The following is an 18,038-nucleotide window of genomic DNA, read 5'->3' on the forward strand; positions in this document are numbered from 1 at the left end:
AATCCCAAATCGCAAATCAAACCGAATCAGGGGATTTTAGAAAAAAAAATTACCCAAACATAATCCAATGAATTTTGATTTGAGCAATTTGTGATTTTTCAGTTTTTATTTTGATTTGGTTGGATTCTGAACAATGATCCTACCCACCAACCGCAAAGCAGTTTTTTGACGAAGGAAAGAATAACGGCTTTCTCTTGCCGGCTTGAGACAAACGCATGCTTAGTTTTGAAATTTGAATTTCGAAAAACCGAGGGAGCCTCTAACGTTGAACCTGCAGCGCTTGCAAAATGGGTCCATCAAGCCCCACCTTGGCCAAACAAAACCCTCAAATCTCAATTTTTCATCGCTGTCTGATTCGATTTTAAACGCACCAAAATCATCCACCGTCGTATCATATCCGTTTATCAATATAGCCTCTGTTTTTTTTTTCCACGACAGCGTGGTCAAGAAGATCAACGTCTCAAAATTTTGAGTTTTTCCCGCCCAAAGCAAAACGAGACAACACAACAACCTTGTAATATAAATCCAAACGACACAACATCATAATCATTCAGTTTCACACACATTTCACATATCTTCTCAAGTTCTTTTCAATTCAAAATCAAGATATGGAAGAACCCGTCATGGAACAACAACCCTCCGCTGCTGCCTCTGGTATACAGTTTCTCACTCTCACACCCAACTTTCTATTTTCGTTTTGTTTTTTATATGATATCATAGTATATACAAAAACAATAACAGTTTTAAATGGGTTTTGTTCTATTATGGTTATGGTTCAGGGAACACTGCCAGACCCAGGCTTCAGAAGTACGCACTCCGATCTGCCAATAAGTTGAAGGAAGAGAAGTCAGAAACTCCCAATTGCTCCATTCCTACTTCTGAAACCATGAGGTAACCAAGCAACCCGAATAATGTAGTTTTTTTAGTTTAGTTTTATACACAGGGTCATCTAATAATAAATTATCATAATTTTCTTTTTTTTATTAATAAATATTAATTATTATAATTGTTAATTTTTGTTAACAAGAGAATTCCAACCTACCTTCTCTTCTCTTCTTCCTTTTCTTCTCCCTTTATCATTAGACCAACCTTATATCTTAGTAACATGATTTTGATAATTTTTACTGCAATTATCTTAAAAATTATAATTATTATAATTTCTAATTAGTTGACAGCTTAGGGATTTTAGACTGAAATGCATAGAAATTAAATAAAAAAATGTAGGGTTTGTTTATTTGGGGGATGATGCTTTGTGTATCATTTCCTGTTTTTAATTTTAATTGTAGAACTGTCACATTGTTACAATTGTTAAAAAATGTATACGAGATATACAACTTATGATTTTGGTCAATTGTAAATCTTGTAAATATGTATATGTAATATGCAATATTACCAAAAAAAAAAAAGATTTTGGACACCCAAAGAGTGTGTACACTATACACTGAGAGTTGAGAGAGATAGGAAGAGAGGAGGGATAATTGATTAATAAGATTAATGATAGATAAAGAAAAAATGAGAGGTATTGATGAGACAATTTTGGGTATCCAAATATCACTATTCTTACCAAAATTTAGTATTTTTTATCGGGTGGCTCAATTTTTGATATATGTGTATCTTTTAAAAAGTAGCATTTTCTTTTCAGGGGGAGAAGTGTAGGTGCTTCAAGTGTAAGTAAAAGTGTGAGTGTTCTTGATTTTTCTGGCAAGGACAAGTCTGGTAGTGCCAAGCCACCCAGAAGGCTCTCAATTCCTGCCAAAACACCAGCCACTTCAAGACCCAAGCTGGGTGGCAACAGTACCCCAATCACTGAGACTAGAACTGGGAGGAGTGCTTTTGGTCAAGGCAGAAGCAAAACACCAATTTCAGACATTTCCAAGACATCTTCACGAACCAAGTTAAATCTCCTAACTTCGGCTTCGTATTGGTTAAACCAGATCAAGCTCTCTGAATCCGCGGCCAAGCACTCAATTTCACTTGGCTTCTTCAAACTAGCTTTGGAGGCAGGATGTGAGGTACTACATAAATCAAATATCAAATAATCAATACAGACAAATATACATGCACATCTATATGGCATGCCATATTATCTAAGGACAAATTACATCTATAACCCCAGAATTTAAGCATTTACATCTAAGGACATACAGACCTTTAGCAATTAATGTCCCCTTTCTATTAATAGATTTACATTTTGCTGATAAATTATTACATAGCCATGTAACCATTTAGAAAAAAGAGTTATCTGTCATGTAGAGATTGGTTGAAATTACATGGTTCCAGACCATTTAAAAATTTCCCTTGTCACACAACTCCCTGATTATCAATTGAGGGGCCTCCACGTGAGGTTTAAAAAAGAGGGATATTACTTAGTTTAAGGAGTATGAATGTAATTTGTCTTATTGTTTATTGGCAAACATACTTATGTGCAAATGCAGCACCCTTATTTGTTTGCTCATTCACCGAGCCAATTTTTCTAATGATTTATTTTCTTTGGATATCAATCACAGCCTCTCGGGCCAATGCAAGAAGGGCTAAAATCATATGTGGGCAGACATCAGCTTGATGGTCTTGAAGAAACTGTGAAAGCATTGTTTGAGAGCTATAACATCTCAGAAACAATGGAGCAGTGGCAGGTGTCTGAGACTATTTCACATGTGCCAGAAGAGGGAACTCGGTCTTCCGATGATGATGTGCGTAGCTCTTCTTCTACCATGGGGACTAGAAAACTGAAACCAAAGTGCTTAAACACTGATTCTACTCAACTCACACCTTCGACAGAGTCAGCAAAGAAGGAGACAAGTCAAAAGAGTAATCCTGGATCCAGGTTGAGAGGGAATCTCAGCACAAACACCACAACTCCAAGGCCTGCTCTAGACAACAGGAATAATAGGTTGGTTAAAAAATCTGAGAAGCCAAGCAAGCAAGAACCAAATAAGGAAAAGGGCATGATAAAGAGGCAGGGAAAGAAATCTGATGTTAAAGAAGGCAAGTGAATTATTTGTGCACAGCAATATTTGTTTTATGATATCTATGATACATTTCTAGTTCTGTTAGTCTAAAACTTACATGATTTTGTTCTGCTCACAGTTAGCACTCCAAAGGGAGGCAAAGAAAATATGGTAAGTGGCTTTTATTAAGACTTAAGTCTAATTTTTAATGAGTTGATGCACTAGTAAAATATATGGCTTTTATTAAGATTTAAGTCTAATTTTTAATGAGTTGATGCACTAGTAAAATATATGGCTTATGTTTTTTTGCTACTCTTGTAGGAAGCTCGGACCACTGAAGAAAACAGCGTGACAGAAGTGGTGTAAACAATCTCATGTGCTTGTATTTCTGAAATTCTGATTCCCCAACTTTGAAGTTTGCCTAGGGGGTGTTCTCTGTGTGGAGCGTGCTTTTGTATATTGTATAGGCTGCATTTCTCTTTGCTTGGTCACTTGGCATATTGTGTTTGTGTCCTTTTATTATACAATTGCTAATCAAACCATACTGTATTGAATGTTATTGTTTGTCTATAAATGATTCCATACTATTTGTGAAGGCAAAAGATTTAATTCGACATAAAACTTTATTTTCTTCTGTATTATCTTCTGTATTAGTTTATGTGAATCTATTTTATAATCCTTTATAATGTAAAATGATCATATGCCCATGTTTAGGCTAGGCATTTATATATGCTGTAACACTGTCAACACGGGGAAAATCATTGAACACGCAACATTTATGTTACCTGAAAAAAGAATCATTCTACAAAAATATTTAAATTTAATAAGTTATGCCTTGACAGTTATCCTGTTGTCTAATTACAAACACGTATGAAAATTTTGTTAGACTTTTACAACATTTTAACATCAATTATATTAAAAGTTATACCAATAATAATTTTTTATTGATTGATAGTGTAAAATTTTACACTAACAATAAATAACCATTAAACTCAATCAAGTGCATATTTATCTTGTCATCCTTGTACTTTGGTATTTTCATTTTAAAAAAAAATTAAATTTAAAAGTTAAATGCATACATATTTTTGTCTCGCTATCTTTCGTTTGTATTTCGGTTTCTTAATTTTTGTTCGAAGAATAAAATTGTGTTAGCTAGGATAGCACCTACAAACATTTCAATTACGTCTAAATTCTTGCACTCCCTTTCTCCACCATACTAGTTTTTATATTTGATCTGAATTGACCAAGACTAGTGGACTACCCATTCACCCTCATCAATTTTCCTTCTCATCCGCGATTGTCTAATGTATCCTTGACAATAATGTCAGAAATTAGGGTATCAAAAACAAATTCAGGATGGACACCCAAAAGGGCCATTCACACGCAAGTTTCACGTGAAAAATATCCATATGATAAATTGATAATGAGAGCAAATTATAATCACCAAATAAAATTCCACTTTTACTAGCATAATAATTAACTCAATATGGCGCATACAAGTACGCAATTACCAAGGATGGTGGAAAACAATGTCGCAGAGGGGTAGAAAGGGTAAATCATTCATGATCCAATGCAAACCAAAATGAAGCTAATTTTCAAAAACCATTGCGCGATCATAACCAATTCAGCAAACTACAACTTCTTTGTTGAATGTTTGACAACAATCCAAAGTAAATTGACACGCATAATTCTATTTTACATTAACTGACATATGCAATGCAAAAGCTACAATAAATTAAAGATAAGATGATGCTATCATTCATATCAGAAGAGAATATATATTTGATGAGTTTGCACAATCATTCTTATATATAGGTGCCACCACTGCAACCTAATTCATGCCCTCAAAGCTTCCTGCATATAAGGATGAACTTAGTCGGCTGTCCAACTCTGCTCCACGATTTCCCTCACTCTTCGATTGTATTCACGCTTGTTCTCGCTAAACATTCGAGCTGCTTCAGAGTTTGCAGGAGAATTTGGGTTGGGATCACAAAGCAATGACTGCAAAGGAGGAAAATTACCTTTTAGAAAATAATTAGAGCATGATGATTACTACATAGCAGGATAAATGCTATATACTTTTTTTATTTTTTTTTATTTCAGGAAATAAAAGTGCCAGACTTCTGAATGCAATGTGTTGATGCCAAATAGTAGACTTAAGATGGTGTATGCACAATGTTGCTGGGATGGTGAGTTTGCTTCTAGGATCAATAGGTGGAAGCTAAGAAAACAAAGGGTACCATAAAGTGTGTGTAGGAAGAAATCATAGCATAAACTACTGGAATCACATTCCAGTCAAATGCACCATCCACTTGTGCAAAAAATAAATAAAAAAATCCAAAGCAACTTATATATCCCTCCAACACCAAGAGCCTCTGCAACATACAGAAGAAGATATTTGAATTGGGCAGATACATCAACCAATCTCCAAAAACCCAAGTAAAACTTAGCCCTAAATTGTTAAGCAACCTCAGTGCAAACGGCGGTAGCTACTTGTTTCATAACTTTCAAAGAACATAATAGAAACCATTTGTATTTAATCCTATCAAGTACAAAATGTCCAGACAAAAGCCTCAATCTCAGACATGAGTTGGGATGTTCCAAAAAATTACTTAGGTAGCCTTGGACGAGGCTTTTTATTTCAAAGCTACACTTAAAAAGTTAAAACTTAAGAATAATACCTTGAAACAAGGCTGAAATTATTTGGTAATTTTATATTATAGCTTAAACCCTCTTAACCAAACCTTTCTTGCTCACACACTCAAACCCCTTCACCTCAACCAGCCACCTCTGCAGATCCCTCACAACTCACAAGCCCATGGTCGCTGTTCTGTGAATCAAGACCCACCATGCTCAGTCCTAAAACTAGTTCTACCAGAGCCATCGAAGATGACCAGTAGGACCAACCAACCCCCATTCTGAACTGCCCAGAACCATCCATGTCCATCACTTGTGTTAGAGCCAAGCCCAGCCACTCCAAACAACGAATTACTGCAGACCCAAGTCATGCTGGGGAAAAAAATGCACACAATATGTACCAAAGACAACACACAAATGCACCATATAGAAATAGTGAAAGATACATATTTTAATGTTTTATTTTCACGAAAACTCCAACAAAATATTCACCATCACAAATAATATACAAGTTTTCTGAACAAACTTGAAAAACCCTCCCCAGATAATGTTTCAGCCTACAAACCCATGTCACTCAAAATTTACAATGAATGATAGACACTCCCTCACTCACAAACAATAGTCTCTCTCACATCTGTTGGACTCACATCTCTTCTGCTTGGGTACATGGCCCCTCTTTAGGTTGGGATGAATCTCCTTATCTCAATGACCTCTATTTATAATGGTGGTGAATAACCTCTAAAGATTTCATGGATACACACCAATTAATTATTAATTATTTCTTACAATTCCAAGAATCATCTCCATTAGAAATTATCATCACACACTAGAATTAATGTTTGAAAATTTGCAATTGACATTCCCAACAAGTCAGCACCATTGGGAGTTGTGAAATGTGAATGGTGTTGCTCATTGCTAACTCACTGTAGGACTAGGATGTCAGGTACTTGGAGATAGATAGGAAAGAGAAGCATGTTTTCAACTTAGAGGAATAGAATCTCATCCAATTAACTTCTGTGGAAGCCCCCTTTCATTTTTTTTTTAATTCATCAAAACATCTTTTATTTTAGAGCTTTTATAAAATGGTATTTGGCCAATCACACATTTTGACAGGGATAGAAGCTCAAAAATAGTTGGGCCAAATGCTAAAGCCATCTCAGATAAGAAGACAAATTATCAAGAAATCATATCAAAGAAACCAACTCATGTTTCTCAAAAGTTACAGAAAAAGCTGAAATTGCAAGAAAGGTTCACCAGGACACAACTCATCAAATCAATTCCCTATGCATGGTAAAAAATCCAGCAAGCTCTGAGGTCCAGGAAAGCAGATGCCCCTAACCACATATTTTCCCAAAACCAAGATGACCATGAACAGTTCCCCACTCAGAAAAAGCTCAAAAAATGGATACAAAGAGGGGTATACCAACAAAATGAACCTCTAGGTACATACATGAATAATATCACCAGGTTTTGGCCACCAACTACCGAAGGTGCATAGGCTTATAGTATACCTCTGAATTAATAGCGGTTTTTCTCTAGAAGTGTAAAATAGATGGCTTGGATAAAATGAGTCGAAATAAATTGGATGGGTAAAAAACAAAAATCTGTCCACTTGTGACCTATTAAAAATGTATTAAAAACAGAAATGCTAGTTGCTACGAATATATTAAATTTTAATATATGTACATGTCAATAAAAAATCTCACCAAAATTACTCTCATAATGAGCACTGTTTTCAGAAGAACCTGCAATTGGCCTCTATTTCTATGACCATCATTGATCCAATTTCTTAACCCATTGTTTTTTAAAATTGATGGATGGTTTATTAACCATCCAGAAATAAATGTTGATCTAACCCATTAAGTTTTATTATGATTGAGAGGATTGGTTGGATTTATTCATGGACTGATTGGATGGTTACTGAATAAATGATGCAATTGCCACCTCCAGTTTTCCCCTAGAATATCCTATTCCGACAGAAGGTCCATCATCAAAATTTTCCCAATACTCTGAGCTACATTGAATAGGATTTTCTTATAGGTATATAATAGGTAGGATACTTAATAAACATTTCATTCTGAATGTAATAAGCACACACAAGAAAAAAGGTCACTCCCTTCCAATTGCCAAGACTTTTGAAAGTCTTTTGTCAAGAGGATTTCAAAATGAAGCAGTAAATGAAAGATAGCTGCAGATAGGGAAGGCAAAATTCACTGTTAAGGCAGATACCAAAAGAGATTTCCCCAGTATTTTTTGACCTAGACTGCAAATAGGAAAACTATTTTCCATCTACATGTCAATGACAATCCTAGATTAACACTTAAACTCGGAATTCTCAAAATAATTATCATATTCTTTCAATTAAATTAACAAGATGCGAAAAGAGAAAAATTGTTGATGGTGCCATAAGCATAATAGAGCATGCGGAAGATGTGTCATGGTGAAGGTACTCTCCAAATAATTGTCCTAGACTCCTAGTGTTTAAAAAAAAAAATCATTCTTGGACCTCTAGAGATCGTCAACATACACAAAGGCACATTTCGTAATAAAGGGCAATGCTAACTGCTATGTGTCAACTCTAAGACCAATAGGCATAACTAAGAAGCCAAGTTACAAGGTTTCATTTCAATTTGAGCAGAGCAGAACAGTGTGACACCGTACAGATCAAGAGGTAACTGACTATTAAAATGTAGAGAAGAGTATAACTTTTTCGGATTGAAAGAAAATGAAAATTTTAGTGATAGATTTAATGATGTACAAAATATCTGCTTGCTTAGTTCATTTGTAAAATATACAAATAAAATACTAGATGATACCTGGATAGATGTGAGTATAGCAGCCACATCATATATAGGACTCCACTGATTTTGTAGTATATCCAAACAAATACTTCCATCAGCATAAACTACACGAAGTTGAAAAAATGAATTAGAGCTACACAGCTAAATTTATTGATACTCCAACGTAAAGATTTTCCACCTAATACTTACTATTTGGATGAAACATGCGAGACACAAATCGCACAGTTGGTGGTTTATTTGGATAATCCTCAGTAAACTGGAGAGTCAACTTGAACGTGCCTGAATAACTCAAAATATGACACACAGTTATGTAACACACAAGATGGAAAAAGAACCTGACACTTGACAAACATTTCAAAATTGTTTTCTAGTAAGATCTTCGGTAAAGAAATCCACTCACCTCCATCCCATGGAGTATCATCAGGACTGCAATCCAAAGCAGTCAAGAAACCAAAAATCACTTATCCATCAGTAATTAAACAACATAAGAAATTAAAAAATAGTGACCAATTGACTATAAATTAAAACAACATTGGACCTATATCGAATTTGAATTCAACTCACCCAAATATGACAGCATTCCACAGCATTATGTTGTTATCCTGGGGGGCACCGCTGATCCCTGCAGGCGGGTCTTGTTGCAGCCTCTTGAAGTCTCTCATCAGCCTCTTCCTAGCAGGAGTCGACATTGTCGCCACCTTGAAAAACCAACACTCACAATAAGGAAAAGAATAGACTTGAATCAATCGAGTGTATTTAAGGGGGCAAAAAAGCCTCCAACATAGCAACACCACATAAGAATCAGGCCCAAAATTACTCAAATGTTTAAAATAAAAACAAAATAAATTTCACCGGAAAAGAATAGTTCATAATTCATACAATACTTACATATAATTAAACAAACAAAAAATCATCAGATTTACACAATCAAATAGTATTAGCATTAAGAGAACCAGACAACATAGGGGAAACGAGGGAAAATCCAAAAACATTTTTTTTTAAAAAATAAAAAATTGCAACCTAATGAACCCTAGAATTCACCAGGAAAAAAAATCCTCCCCGTTAGTCCTTGAGCAACAACTTCAAGCCCGAAATAGAATCTTTAATACCCCCCCCCTAATTTGACATCAGAACTTCACGAAACCCCAAAATTACAACATAAATCAAAGAAACAAAGGGCTTGGAAGCGGATCAACGCGGTACAGAAGATGAAGCATGCAATCGTGAACTTGAACCGGAAAGACTAACAGAAAATAGAATCGGAAAAAGGAGAATTGGCAAACCAGGAAGGGAAGAGCGAGGGCGCGAGGGTGATTGAGGTCGAAGTGGCGACAATAATATGAGAATGATGAGAAGGAAGAGAAAGAGAGGGGTTGTGATTAGGGGGGGGGGGGGGGTGGGGGCAAATGATATTTATCGTTGATTTGTTTAAACAAAACAAAAAAAGAATGGTACTGCTCCGTTGTCGGCTTCGCGTAATGTGGGTGGGTTCGGCTGGTTTGGTTAATCGCTTTTACTTTTACGCCTTGCCGCTGCCGCTGGCCCCTTACACGTTTTACGTTACAATTATTACCAGCGCTGTTGACAGGTAATTTTTCACGCTTTGGTTAAAAAAAATAAGTATTTTATTTTTGGTTTAACTATTCTGCCTGTTCTCACTAATATTTTTAATTAGGTGATGAATATTTTTAATTAATCAAATCCCTAGTGAGTTGGATCTTGGAGAACAAAGGCTCATAGGTACTAAGATAGATAGCAAGATTTATTGAGCATTTACGGATGTACTTATAAATTATTCATCAATAAAATTCTTACATAACGAATTTTTTCTATCTTTTAATGGGGTCCTCTTGAGTCTTGACTAACTGTTGCTAAAAAAATTATTATTACATAATTTTTTGGTCTACAACGACGGTGAGTTTTGCTAGGGTTTCAGAAAACAATGAATCTAGTTCTTCTACTCAAGAGAATGATCTTCTTATACGTAACAATAAAAAAAATCAAAGATAACATGATGACCAATGGAGGGGTTGGAATATTATCATATGCAGACCAACTTCTAAAGTTGATAGGAGGTGTTTTAGGTTGTGGAAGTTCGATGGAAGGTGAGGGAAGCGATCTATTGGAAAAGGTACCGAAGGAGGCCTTAAGTACAATGGATCAAAATCTAGATGGACCTGCGATTCCTTTGTCAGATGTTGAATTGCTAAGGTTCGCATCTCCTTGGTTGAACACTCTAGTGGTAAATGTTTTGAATAAGTGGGTGAGTTTTAGAACCTTGGAGGCGAAGCTTCAACGCAGTTGGGCATGAAGTGGAACTATTCAGATCATTGATCTCCATGAAGGCTTCAATCGGGTGGTGTTTAGTAATACGGAGGATTATAATTTCGTGTTTTTTGAAGGACCGTGGATGTTTGTGAACCACTACCTCATTATTCAAAGATGGAGATCATTCTTCCCAATGCATGCAGAAGAGACGAAGAAGATAGCGGTATGGGTCAAGATTCAGTGTCTCCTTATTGAATTATATAATGATGTGTTCTCGTCAAGAATTAGGATGAGTTTAGGCAAGTTTCTCAAGTAGGATAAATTAACATCAATCCACTCCAAGGGAAAATTTGCAAGAATGTGTGTGGACCTAGATTGGATAAACCCTTGAAATCTTATATTTACGTGAGAGGGTTTAAGTTGAACCTGGAGTATGAGGGTCTTCACTCAATTTGCTTCCGTTGTGGTAGAGTTGGACACAAAAAAGAGCAATGTAGTGAGATCATGGTGAAGAAGGTCGTGGCTGCTGAGAGTGAGGTGGGAACGTCGATGATTTGAATAAAGCAAAAGAGCATGTTGACGTCATCCCTACAATAAATGTGCCTCATAATTCAGAAAAATCAAATCAATCTATTTATGAGGAAAATCCATGTTTTGGAAATTGGTTGATTGTCCAACGTTATAAGAGGAAAAAAGAATGGAATGGCAAGAATAAAGAGGAAGTCGCAATTGGAAGCATTAAAAAAAAGGAATGAATACCAATTCAGTTACCAAATTAACCAATTATGGTAATTTGGGGACGAATATTGACTCTAAATTTAAAGCGTTGGTTGTCAACGAGACCCTAGCTAATGATATAATGGATACACAAAATGTTAATGAAGAGGGGCCTAATAATAATGCAGATTTTAATATAGCCTCGAATAATCATGGAGGAGTGAGTGTAGATCATGTGAAAACCAACTACAGAGAAATGTCTAAAAGAGAGGTGGGCCCATCCAAGTATCCAACCAATGTGGCCCAAAGTGACACCAAGTTGAACTAAGGCAAGCCAAATCGAATCCACAACGCTCAGGGAGGAAAAAACCCACAAGGTGGAAAGGGAGGTGAGCTGAAGATAGGAGGAAAGTCTACATTCAAAAAGAATGTTCATCCTATTGTTAAACATAAAGTGCAAGTGGGAATGAAGGGTTAGAAAGGACAAAATTACCATTGAGTCTAGCGAGACCAATAACAAAAAACGCTCATATAAGGAGAGCCTACTCCTTTTGAAAACGTGTGAAGTAGCAATCAGTTGTACAATACCGCCAATGATGGAAGTTCACATGACTGAGTATGCCATTGAGCTGGTGAATAGGAGGAAACAAAAAGACCAAATGGAGATTGAGCAATCTAAAAAGGAGAAAGTGATTGACTTAATTATGGTCAATGATATTTCTGGCCTTTCAAAGGCCAACACCAACTGATGTTTATCATGAATGTGTTAGCATGGAATTGTCGTGGAACTTGCTCTCGTGGTTTTAGGCCCCTTATCAAAGATATTTGTAAGGAGTATGAAACATCCTTATTGTTATTGTTGGAGACTTATGCTTCTAGAGAGTCTGGACAACGGATTATTCCAAGGTTGGGATTGGATAGTCACTTTGTCTAGGAAGGTAGTGGTCAGTCTGGAGGATTTTGGTGCTTGTGGAATTCTGATATGTGGAAGATCGAAGTCCTTCACAATGACCACCAGTTTGTTCAGTTAAAAGTCTCTTTCAAAAAGCAAAGTCCATGGTTTCTCACAGTAGTGTATGGTAGTTCTAAGCTACAACTCCAAAAAGCACTTTAGGAAGCTTTGATCGATATTGCTAGCTCTATTAGAGGTCCTTGGGCAGTCATTGGGGACTTTAATACAATGCTCATGATCGAAGTGGTGGAAGTGCAAACCCTTCTTGGAAGGGGCACAAGATTTACAGGAAATGATACCTGAAACTGAGCTCATTGATGTTGGTTTTTAGGGACCTGCTTTTACTTGGTAGAGAGGTAATCTTCTTGAGCGTCTTGATCGTGCTTTGATTAATTTAGATCAACGGATAAAATTCCAAAATGCTTGGGTGATTCATTTTTCTTTCTTTAAATCAGATCATAGACCCGCTTTGATTAAAATGACTTATAAGAGAGATAAGAATAAAAGAAAGAGGTCGTTTAGATTTATGGCTTCATGGTTGATGCATGAAGATTTCAACTCTTTTATTAAAACGACTTGGAATCCAGATGTTGAGTGCACGAATCGTATTCAAACTCTTCAAGAAGCCCTTCATAAATGAAATAAACATGTTTTTGGTAACATATTTATTCGTAAAAAGGAATTTCTTAATAGATTGGATAGAATTTCACACCAGATGCGATCTCATAATGATATCTGGTTAGAAGAAAAACAAAAAAGTATTAGGCTTAAGTACCAAGAAGTGATGAGACAGGAAGAAATTTTGTGGTTCCAGAGATCTAGAGCTAAATGGTTGTCATTTGGTGATTGGAATACACATTACTTCCATGGTTTGACTGTTGTGAAAAGGAGGAAGAACACCTATGAAGCCATCCTAGACCTAGATGGTAATTGGGTGGAAGATGTTGCCTCTCTAGAAAGGTTAGTTACTGAGTATTTTTCCAATCTTTTTACTTATGACTTTGTTTACTATCCTTATGGTGTTAAAAGTGCTTTCCCAAAGATTCTAGACCACAAGATGGTTTCCAAAGAAAATTAAAAATGAAGAAATTAGAAAAACTCTCTTTTCTATGGGGAATTTCAAAGCTCCTGGTATGGGTGGTTTCCAAGAAGTTTCCTATAAAAGCTAATGGGATGTGGCGGGGGTTTCCTTTTGTGGCCTTATCTGAAGTATTTTTGAAGATCCCACTAAAATTAAAACCCTCAATGTTGCCCTTATTTCACTCATCTCAAAGGTATAATATGTGGTAAACATGAAGCAGTTTAGGCCAATAAGTCTATGCAATGTATCTTACAAAACTGTGACAAAGATTTTATCTGCAAGTGTCATACCCTAATTTCGTCCGGGGATGATCATTTGCAAACATTTGGATTCTTGCCAACCGAATTGAGTTGCTTAACACCAATTGCCGCACAATCTGTAAGGTTTTTCGACGTTTCGGAAAAGAATGCAGAAAATACCCAAAAGGGAGGATAAAATGGTCATTTGGTGACTTTTTCAGGCCCCTGACTCACCTGGGCCACTAGAAAGCTTAAGGCTGAAGTAACCAGCTCGCCTGGGCGAGCTGAGCTCACCTGGGCGAGCAAGGTTACTTCTGGAGGAAGCAAGCAACTCGCCTGGGCGAGCTGCTATGCAACCTCCACTCCTCATTTCCTATAAATAGGCGTGAGGGGGCTGAGGAGAAGGGTTCAACACTTGATATTGAGAGGTTTTGAGTAAAATTAGTGAGAAGAAGAAGAAAAAACGAGGCCGATGTTGGATCGAGTGGCCTCAAAATAATTAAGAAGGGGGGTTGAATTAATTATTCCTAAACCTTTACTAATTAAAAAGTTTACTCTTCGAAGGCTTTTACTATGTTGTTAAGTAAATGAAAAACAGAAAAGAAACTTAACCAAAAGTAAAAGCGGGAATTAAAATGCACAGCGAAAATTAAAAGAATGGGGAAGAAGGAGACAAACACACAAGACTTTTTATACTGGTTCGGCAACAACCCGTGCCTACATCCAGTCCCCAAGCGACCTGCGGTCCTTGAAATTTCTTTTCAACCTTGTAAAAATCCTTTTACAAGCAAAGATCCACAAGGGATGTACCCTCCCTTGTTCTCTTTGAACAACCTAGTGGATGTACCCTCCACTAGAACTGATCCACAAGAGATGCACCCTCTCTTGTTCTCAGTCAAATCCAAGTAGATGTACCCTCTACTTGTACCACAAAGGATGTACCCTCCAATGTGTTAAGACAAAGTTCTCAGGCGGTTAAACCTTTGAAACTTTGTGAATGGGGATACAAAATAATTTTCAGACGGTTAGTCCTTTGAAATCTTTTGTATATGGGAAAGGGAAGAATCAAAAGAATTCTTAGTCTGTGTCGTTTTGAATTCTTTGACAAGGGAGAAGGGAGACACAAAAGAATTCAGGCGGTTAGTCCTTTGTTCTTTTGGAAAAGGGAGAAGAGAGACACAAAAAGAATTCAAGAGGTTAGTCCTTGGCAAATTCTTTTTGGCAAAGGGAGAAGGGAATGAAAAAGATGAATAGCACAAGTTTTGTCAAGGTTTGGAAAACCAGAAAACTTTAGAAAGCTTTTGACAAAGAAAGAAAGAAAGAAGAAGAAGAAGTTCAAAGAGACTCAAAAATCAATGTGGAAAGATTGCTTGTGTAAAGAATGAATTGGAAAAGATTGATTGATTTTAAAATGCAAAACAAAGCCTTACTTTTATAGACTCTTCATGTCTGGTCAAGAGAACCATTAGAAGAGTTATGACCTTTAGAAAAACTTAAAACCAATTTGAAAAAGTCAAAAACTATTTGAAGAGTTACATCTTTTGATTTGTTCAGAAACTATCACTGGTAATCGATTACCAAATCAGTGTAATCGGTTACACAAAGCTTTTTTGTGAAAGGATGTGACTCTTCACATTTGAATTTGAATTTCAACGTTCAAACACACTGGTAATCGATTACCAAAATATTGTAATCAATTACAACATTTTGAAATCAATTGGAACGTTGTAAATTCAGTTGAAAGCTTTTTGAAAACCATTTTGCTACTGGTAATCGATTACCAGAGAGTAAAAACTCTTTGGTAAAAGGTTTTGAGAAAAATTCATGTGCTACTCAGTTTTTGAAAAAACTTTTTAATACTTATCTTGATTAAGTCTTCTCTTGATTCTTGAATGAATCTTGATCTTAATTCTTGGAAGCACCTTGGCCATTCTCTATGTGGGGAATAGATGTGATTGGAGTTATTAAGCCCAAAGCTTTGAATGGACACCACTTCATTTTGGTCTCCATTGACTACTTCACCAAATGGGTTGAAATGACTTCGTACGCCAGTGTGACCAAGAGAGTGGTGGTTAGGTTCGTAAAAAAAAAGATAATTTGGCAGTATGGATTACCCAGGAAGATTATCACTGATAATGCCACCAATCTGAACAATAAAATGATGAAGGAAATGTGTGAGGATTTCAAGATCCAACACCATAATTCTACGCCTTATAGGCCCAAGATTAATGGGGCAGTTGAGGCTACTAACAAGAATATCAAGAAAATAGTTCAGAAGATGACAATGTCATAAAAGGATTGGTATGAAATGCTCCTTTTTACGCTGCATGGTTATCGGACCTTGGTACACACTTCAACTGGGGCAACCCCATTCTCTTTGGTATACGGGATAGAGGTTGTGCTTCCATTTGAGGTAGAAGTTCCTTCATTGAGGATTCTAGCCGAGTCAAGGTTGGAGGAATCGAAATGAGCCCAAACTTGCTTTGATCAGTTGAATCTTATAGAAGGTAAGAGATTGACCGCTATGAGCCATGGGCGATTGTATCAAAGTCGAGTGAAGAACGCTTTCGACAAGAAGGTACACCCATGCAAGTTTAGCGAAGGGGATCTCGTCTTGAAGAAAATATCACAAGCACAAAAAGACCACCAGGGGAAGTGGGCTTCAAATTATGAAGGGCCTTTTGTTGTGAAGAAGGCGTTTTTGGGAGGTGCATTGTTACTTGCCGGCATGGACGATGAAGAGTTTCCTTTGCCCGTAAATTTTGATATCGTCAAACGATATTATGCATAGTACCTGGGGCAGCTGGAAGGCTCAATACATGTTTGTTCTCCAAGGTCTCATTGGGATTTTCAAAGTCTTAAAATCCTTTGTAAACCATGATCGCAACATTAATAAATATTGGATTAATGATTTGCATCTTAATTTCCTGTGTTGTGTTTTTACTTCTTAAGAATACACACTATCAATTTTGCTCACTGAATTCGGAGCTATTTCGCTCAATCAATGGGGGAGCCGTAAGCGTTTAAGTAAAAATTGAACACGATAACACTTGTTTAATTGTTGCACTTAAACATCCAAATCATAAGCATGCATGCATTTGCATCTTGTCATCATGCAGATCAGAGGATGAATAAAAAGTCATTTTGAGTGATGGTCAATACCACACCAAAAGTGAAACAATGGTGAGTGAAAGGTGATATAGGTATTTGGTGGTGTTGTTTCACATTTGTTGCATGATGTCATCTCATGTGTGCAAAGCTTAGGGGCAAGTGCTAGGCCTTTGATCAATTAATCATCATCATGCGTCTGACTCAAGACGTTAAAGAAGCGCTCTTAGGAGGCAGTCTAGTATCTCTAATTTTGCCTTTTAAGATTCATGCTTTTATTTATCTATTTTCTTGAATTATGTTTGAATTCTCCTAGTTTATTTGCAACCATAGGAGTTTGAATATATATATAAACATGACAAGGAATATTCAAGATTTTTTGCAAAAAAAGGGTTTTGAAAAAAAAATGAAGGTTAGCTCGCGCTGGGCGAGCATGTCTGGTACAGAAACTTAAAAACGGGGGGGGGGGGGGGGGTGATGCCATTTCTTCCCCAACCTTCAAAGAACATAAAGGTTTATGGGAATACTCGATTCTAGCAACCCTAAGGCTCCATTTTCACTTTTTGCTTTCATTTTCTTGTGCTTTCGTTCATCCCCACAAGTAAGTACCGCTTTCCTTTGGATTTTGGCCTCCCATTGTGATATTTTGGTGCTTTAGTTGTCTATTTTTTGCAAAATTTGTTAGACAAATTATGTGTGAATCCATGTGTTGTTTGCTTGAATTGGGGAGTTGTATGGGATGGCTATAGGCCTATCTTGGGGTCTGGTATGAATTGGCATGTTACATCGACCCTGTTCCTCATTTTTTCATGTTTGAACATGAGCCTACCAAGTGTTCGGTGAAATGCCTTAATGGCCTTTGTGTGTGGTATTGTGAAGTTTGGCTTGTGGAATGAATTTGTGCATATATGGCTGCCATTTTGAGTGTGTGGACAATTTAAGGTGTTAGAATAAAGCGCCAAAAAGATGACTTAGGCCTAGGAATCTAAGTTTTGTCTTGGATGTAAAAAGAAATGCATGAATTAAGTGAATATGAGAGCATGTTTTGTGTGGTTTTTAGGCTAGCATTTGAACTTGCTGCATCATGGGCATGCAAGGTTGCTTCAGGATGAAGTAACAGCTAACCTGGGCGAGCTGTCATGACCCCAAATGCCTTGTTTTGCTATAAATAAGTTTGAAGAGGGGCTGAGAGAGAGGTTCTAAGGTCCAGAGGTCTAGAATTGAGAAGAAAAAAGAGAAAATAAGAAGGAAGAAGAGAAAAAGAAGCAAAATTGTCGTCGAATCGCG

At 36.7% G+C, this 18,038-nt stretch overlaps 2 protein-coding genes across 4 annotated transcripts; one reads left to right on the forward strand and one right to left on the reverse strand.

Annotated features, from left to right (window-relative positions):
* On the forward strand, positions 1–3,582 carry LOC100815390 (uncharacterized). Its single transcript, XM_006578521.4, has 6 exons — positions 1–654; positions 780–891; positions 1,643–2,012; positions 2,508–2,985; positions 3,088–3,119; positions 3,270–3,582. The coding sequence occupies exons 1-6, from the start codon at positions 609–611 to the stop codon at positions 3,312–3,314; spliced, it is 1,083 nt and encodes a 360-aa protein (XP_006578584.1). The 5' UTR covers positions 1–608; the 3' UTR covers positions 3,315–3,582.
* Positions 3,583–4,540: 958 nt separating this feature from the next.
* LOC100499698 (uncharacterized) lies at positions 4,541–9,873 on the reverse strand. 3 transcript variants are annotated; one of them, XM_041014495.1, is made up of 6 exons: positions 9,428–9,873; positions 8,951–9,084; positions 8,787–8,812; positions 8,576–8,665; positions 8,402–8,490; positions 4,541–4,949 (listed from the first exon to the last, which is right to left on the reverse strand). In XM_041014495.1, exons 2-6 carry the CDS (start codon positions 9,073–9,075, stop codon positions 4,821–4,823), a joined length of 459 nt encoding a protein of 152 aa, XP_040870429.1. In that variant the 5' UTR covers positions 9,076–9,084; positions 9,428–9,873; the 3' UTR covers positions 4,541–4,820. The 3 variants fall into 3 exon arrangements, with proteins under 3 accessions (XP_040870429.1, XP_040870430.1, NP_001238532.1); XM_041014496.1 differs by having other exon boundaries at positions 9,407–9,672; NM_001251603.2 differs by having other exon boundaries at positions 4,591–4,949; positions 9,670–9,770.
* Positions 9,874–18,038: the final 8,165 nt, after the last annotated feature.

The sequence above is a fragment of the Glycine max genome, chromosome 4, assembly GCF_000004515.6.
Source record: "Glycine max cultivar Williams 82 chromosome 4, Glycine_max_v4.0, whole genome shotgun sequence".
NCBI lineage: Eukaryota > Viridiplantae > Streptophyta > Magnoliopsida > Fabales > Fabaceae > Glycine > Glycine max.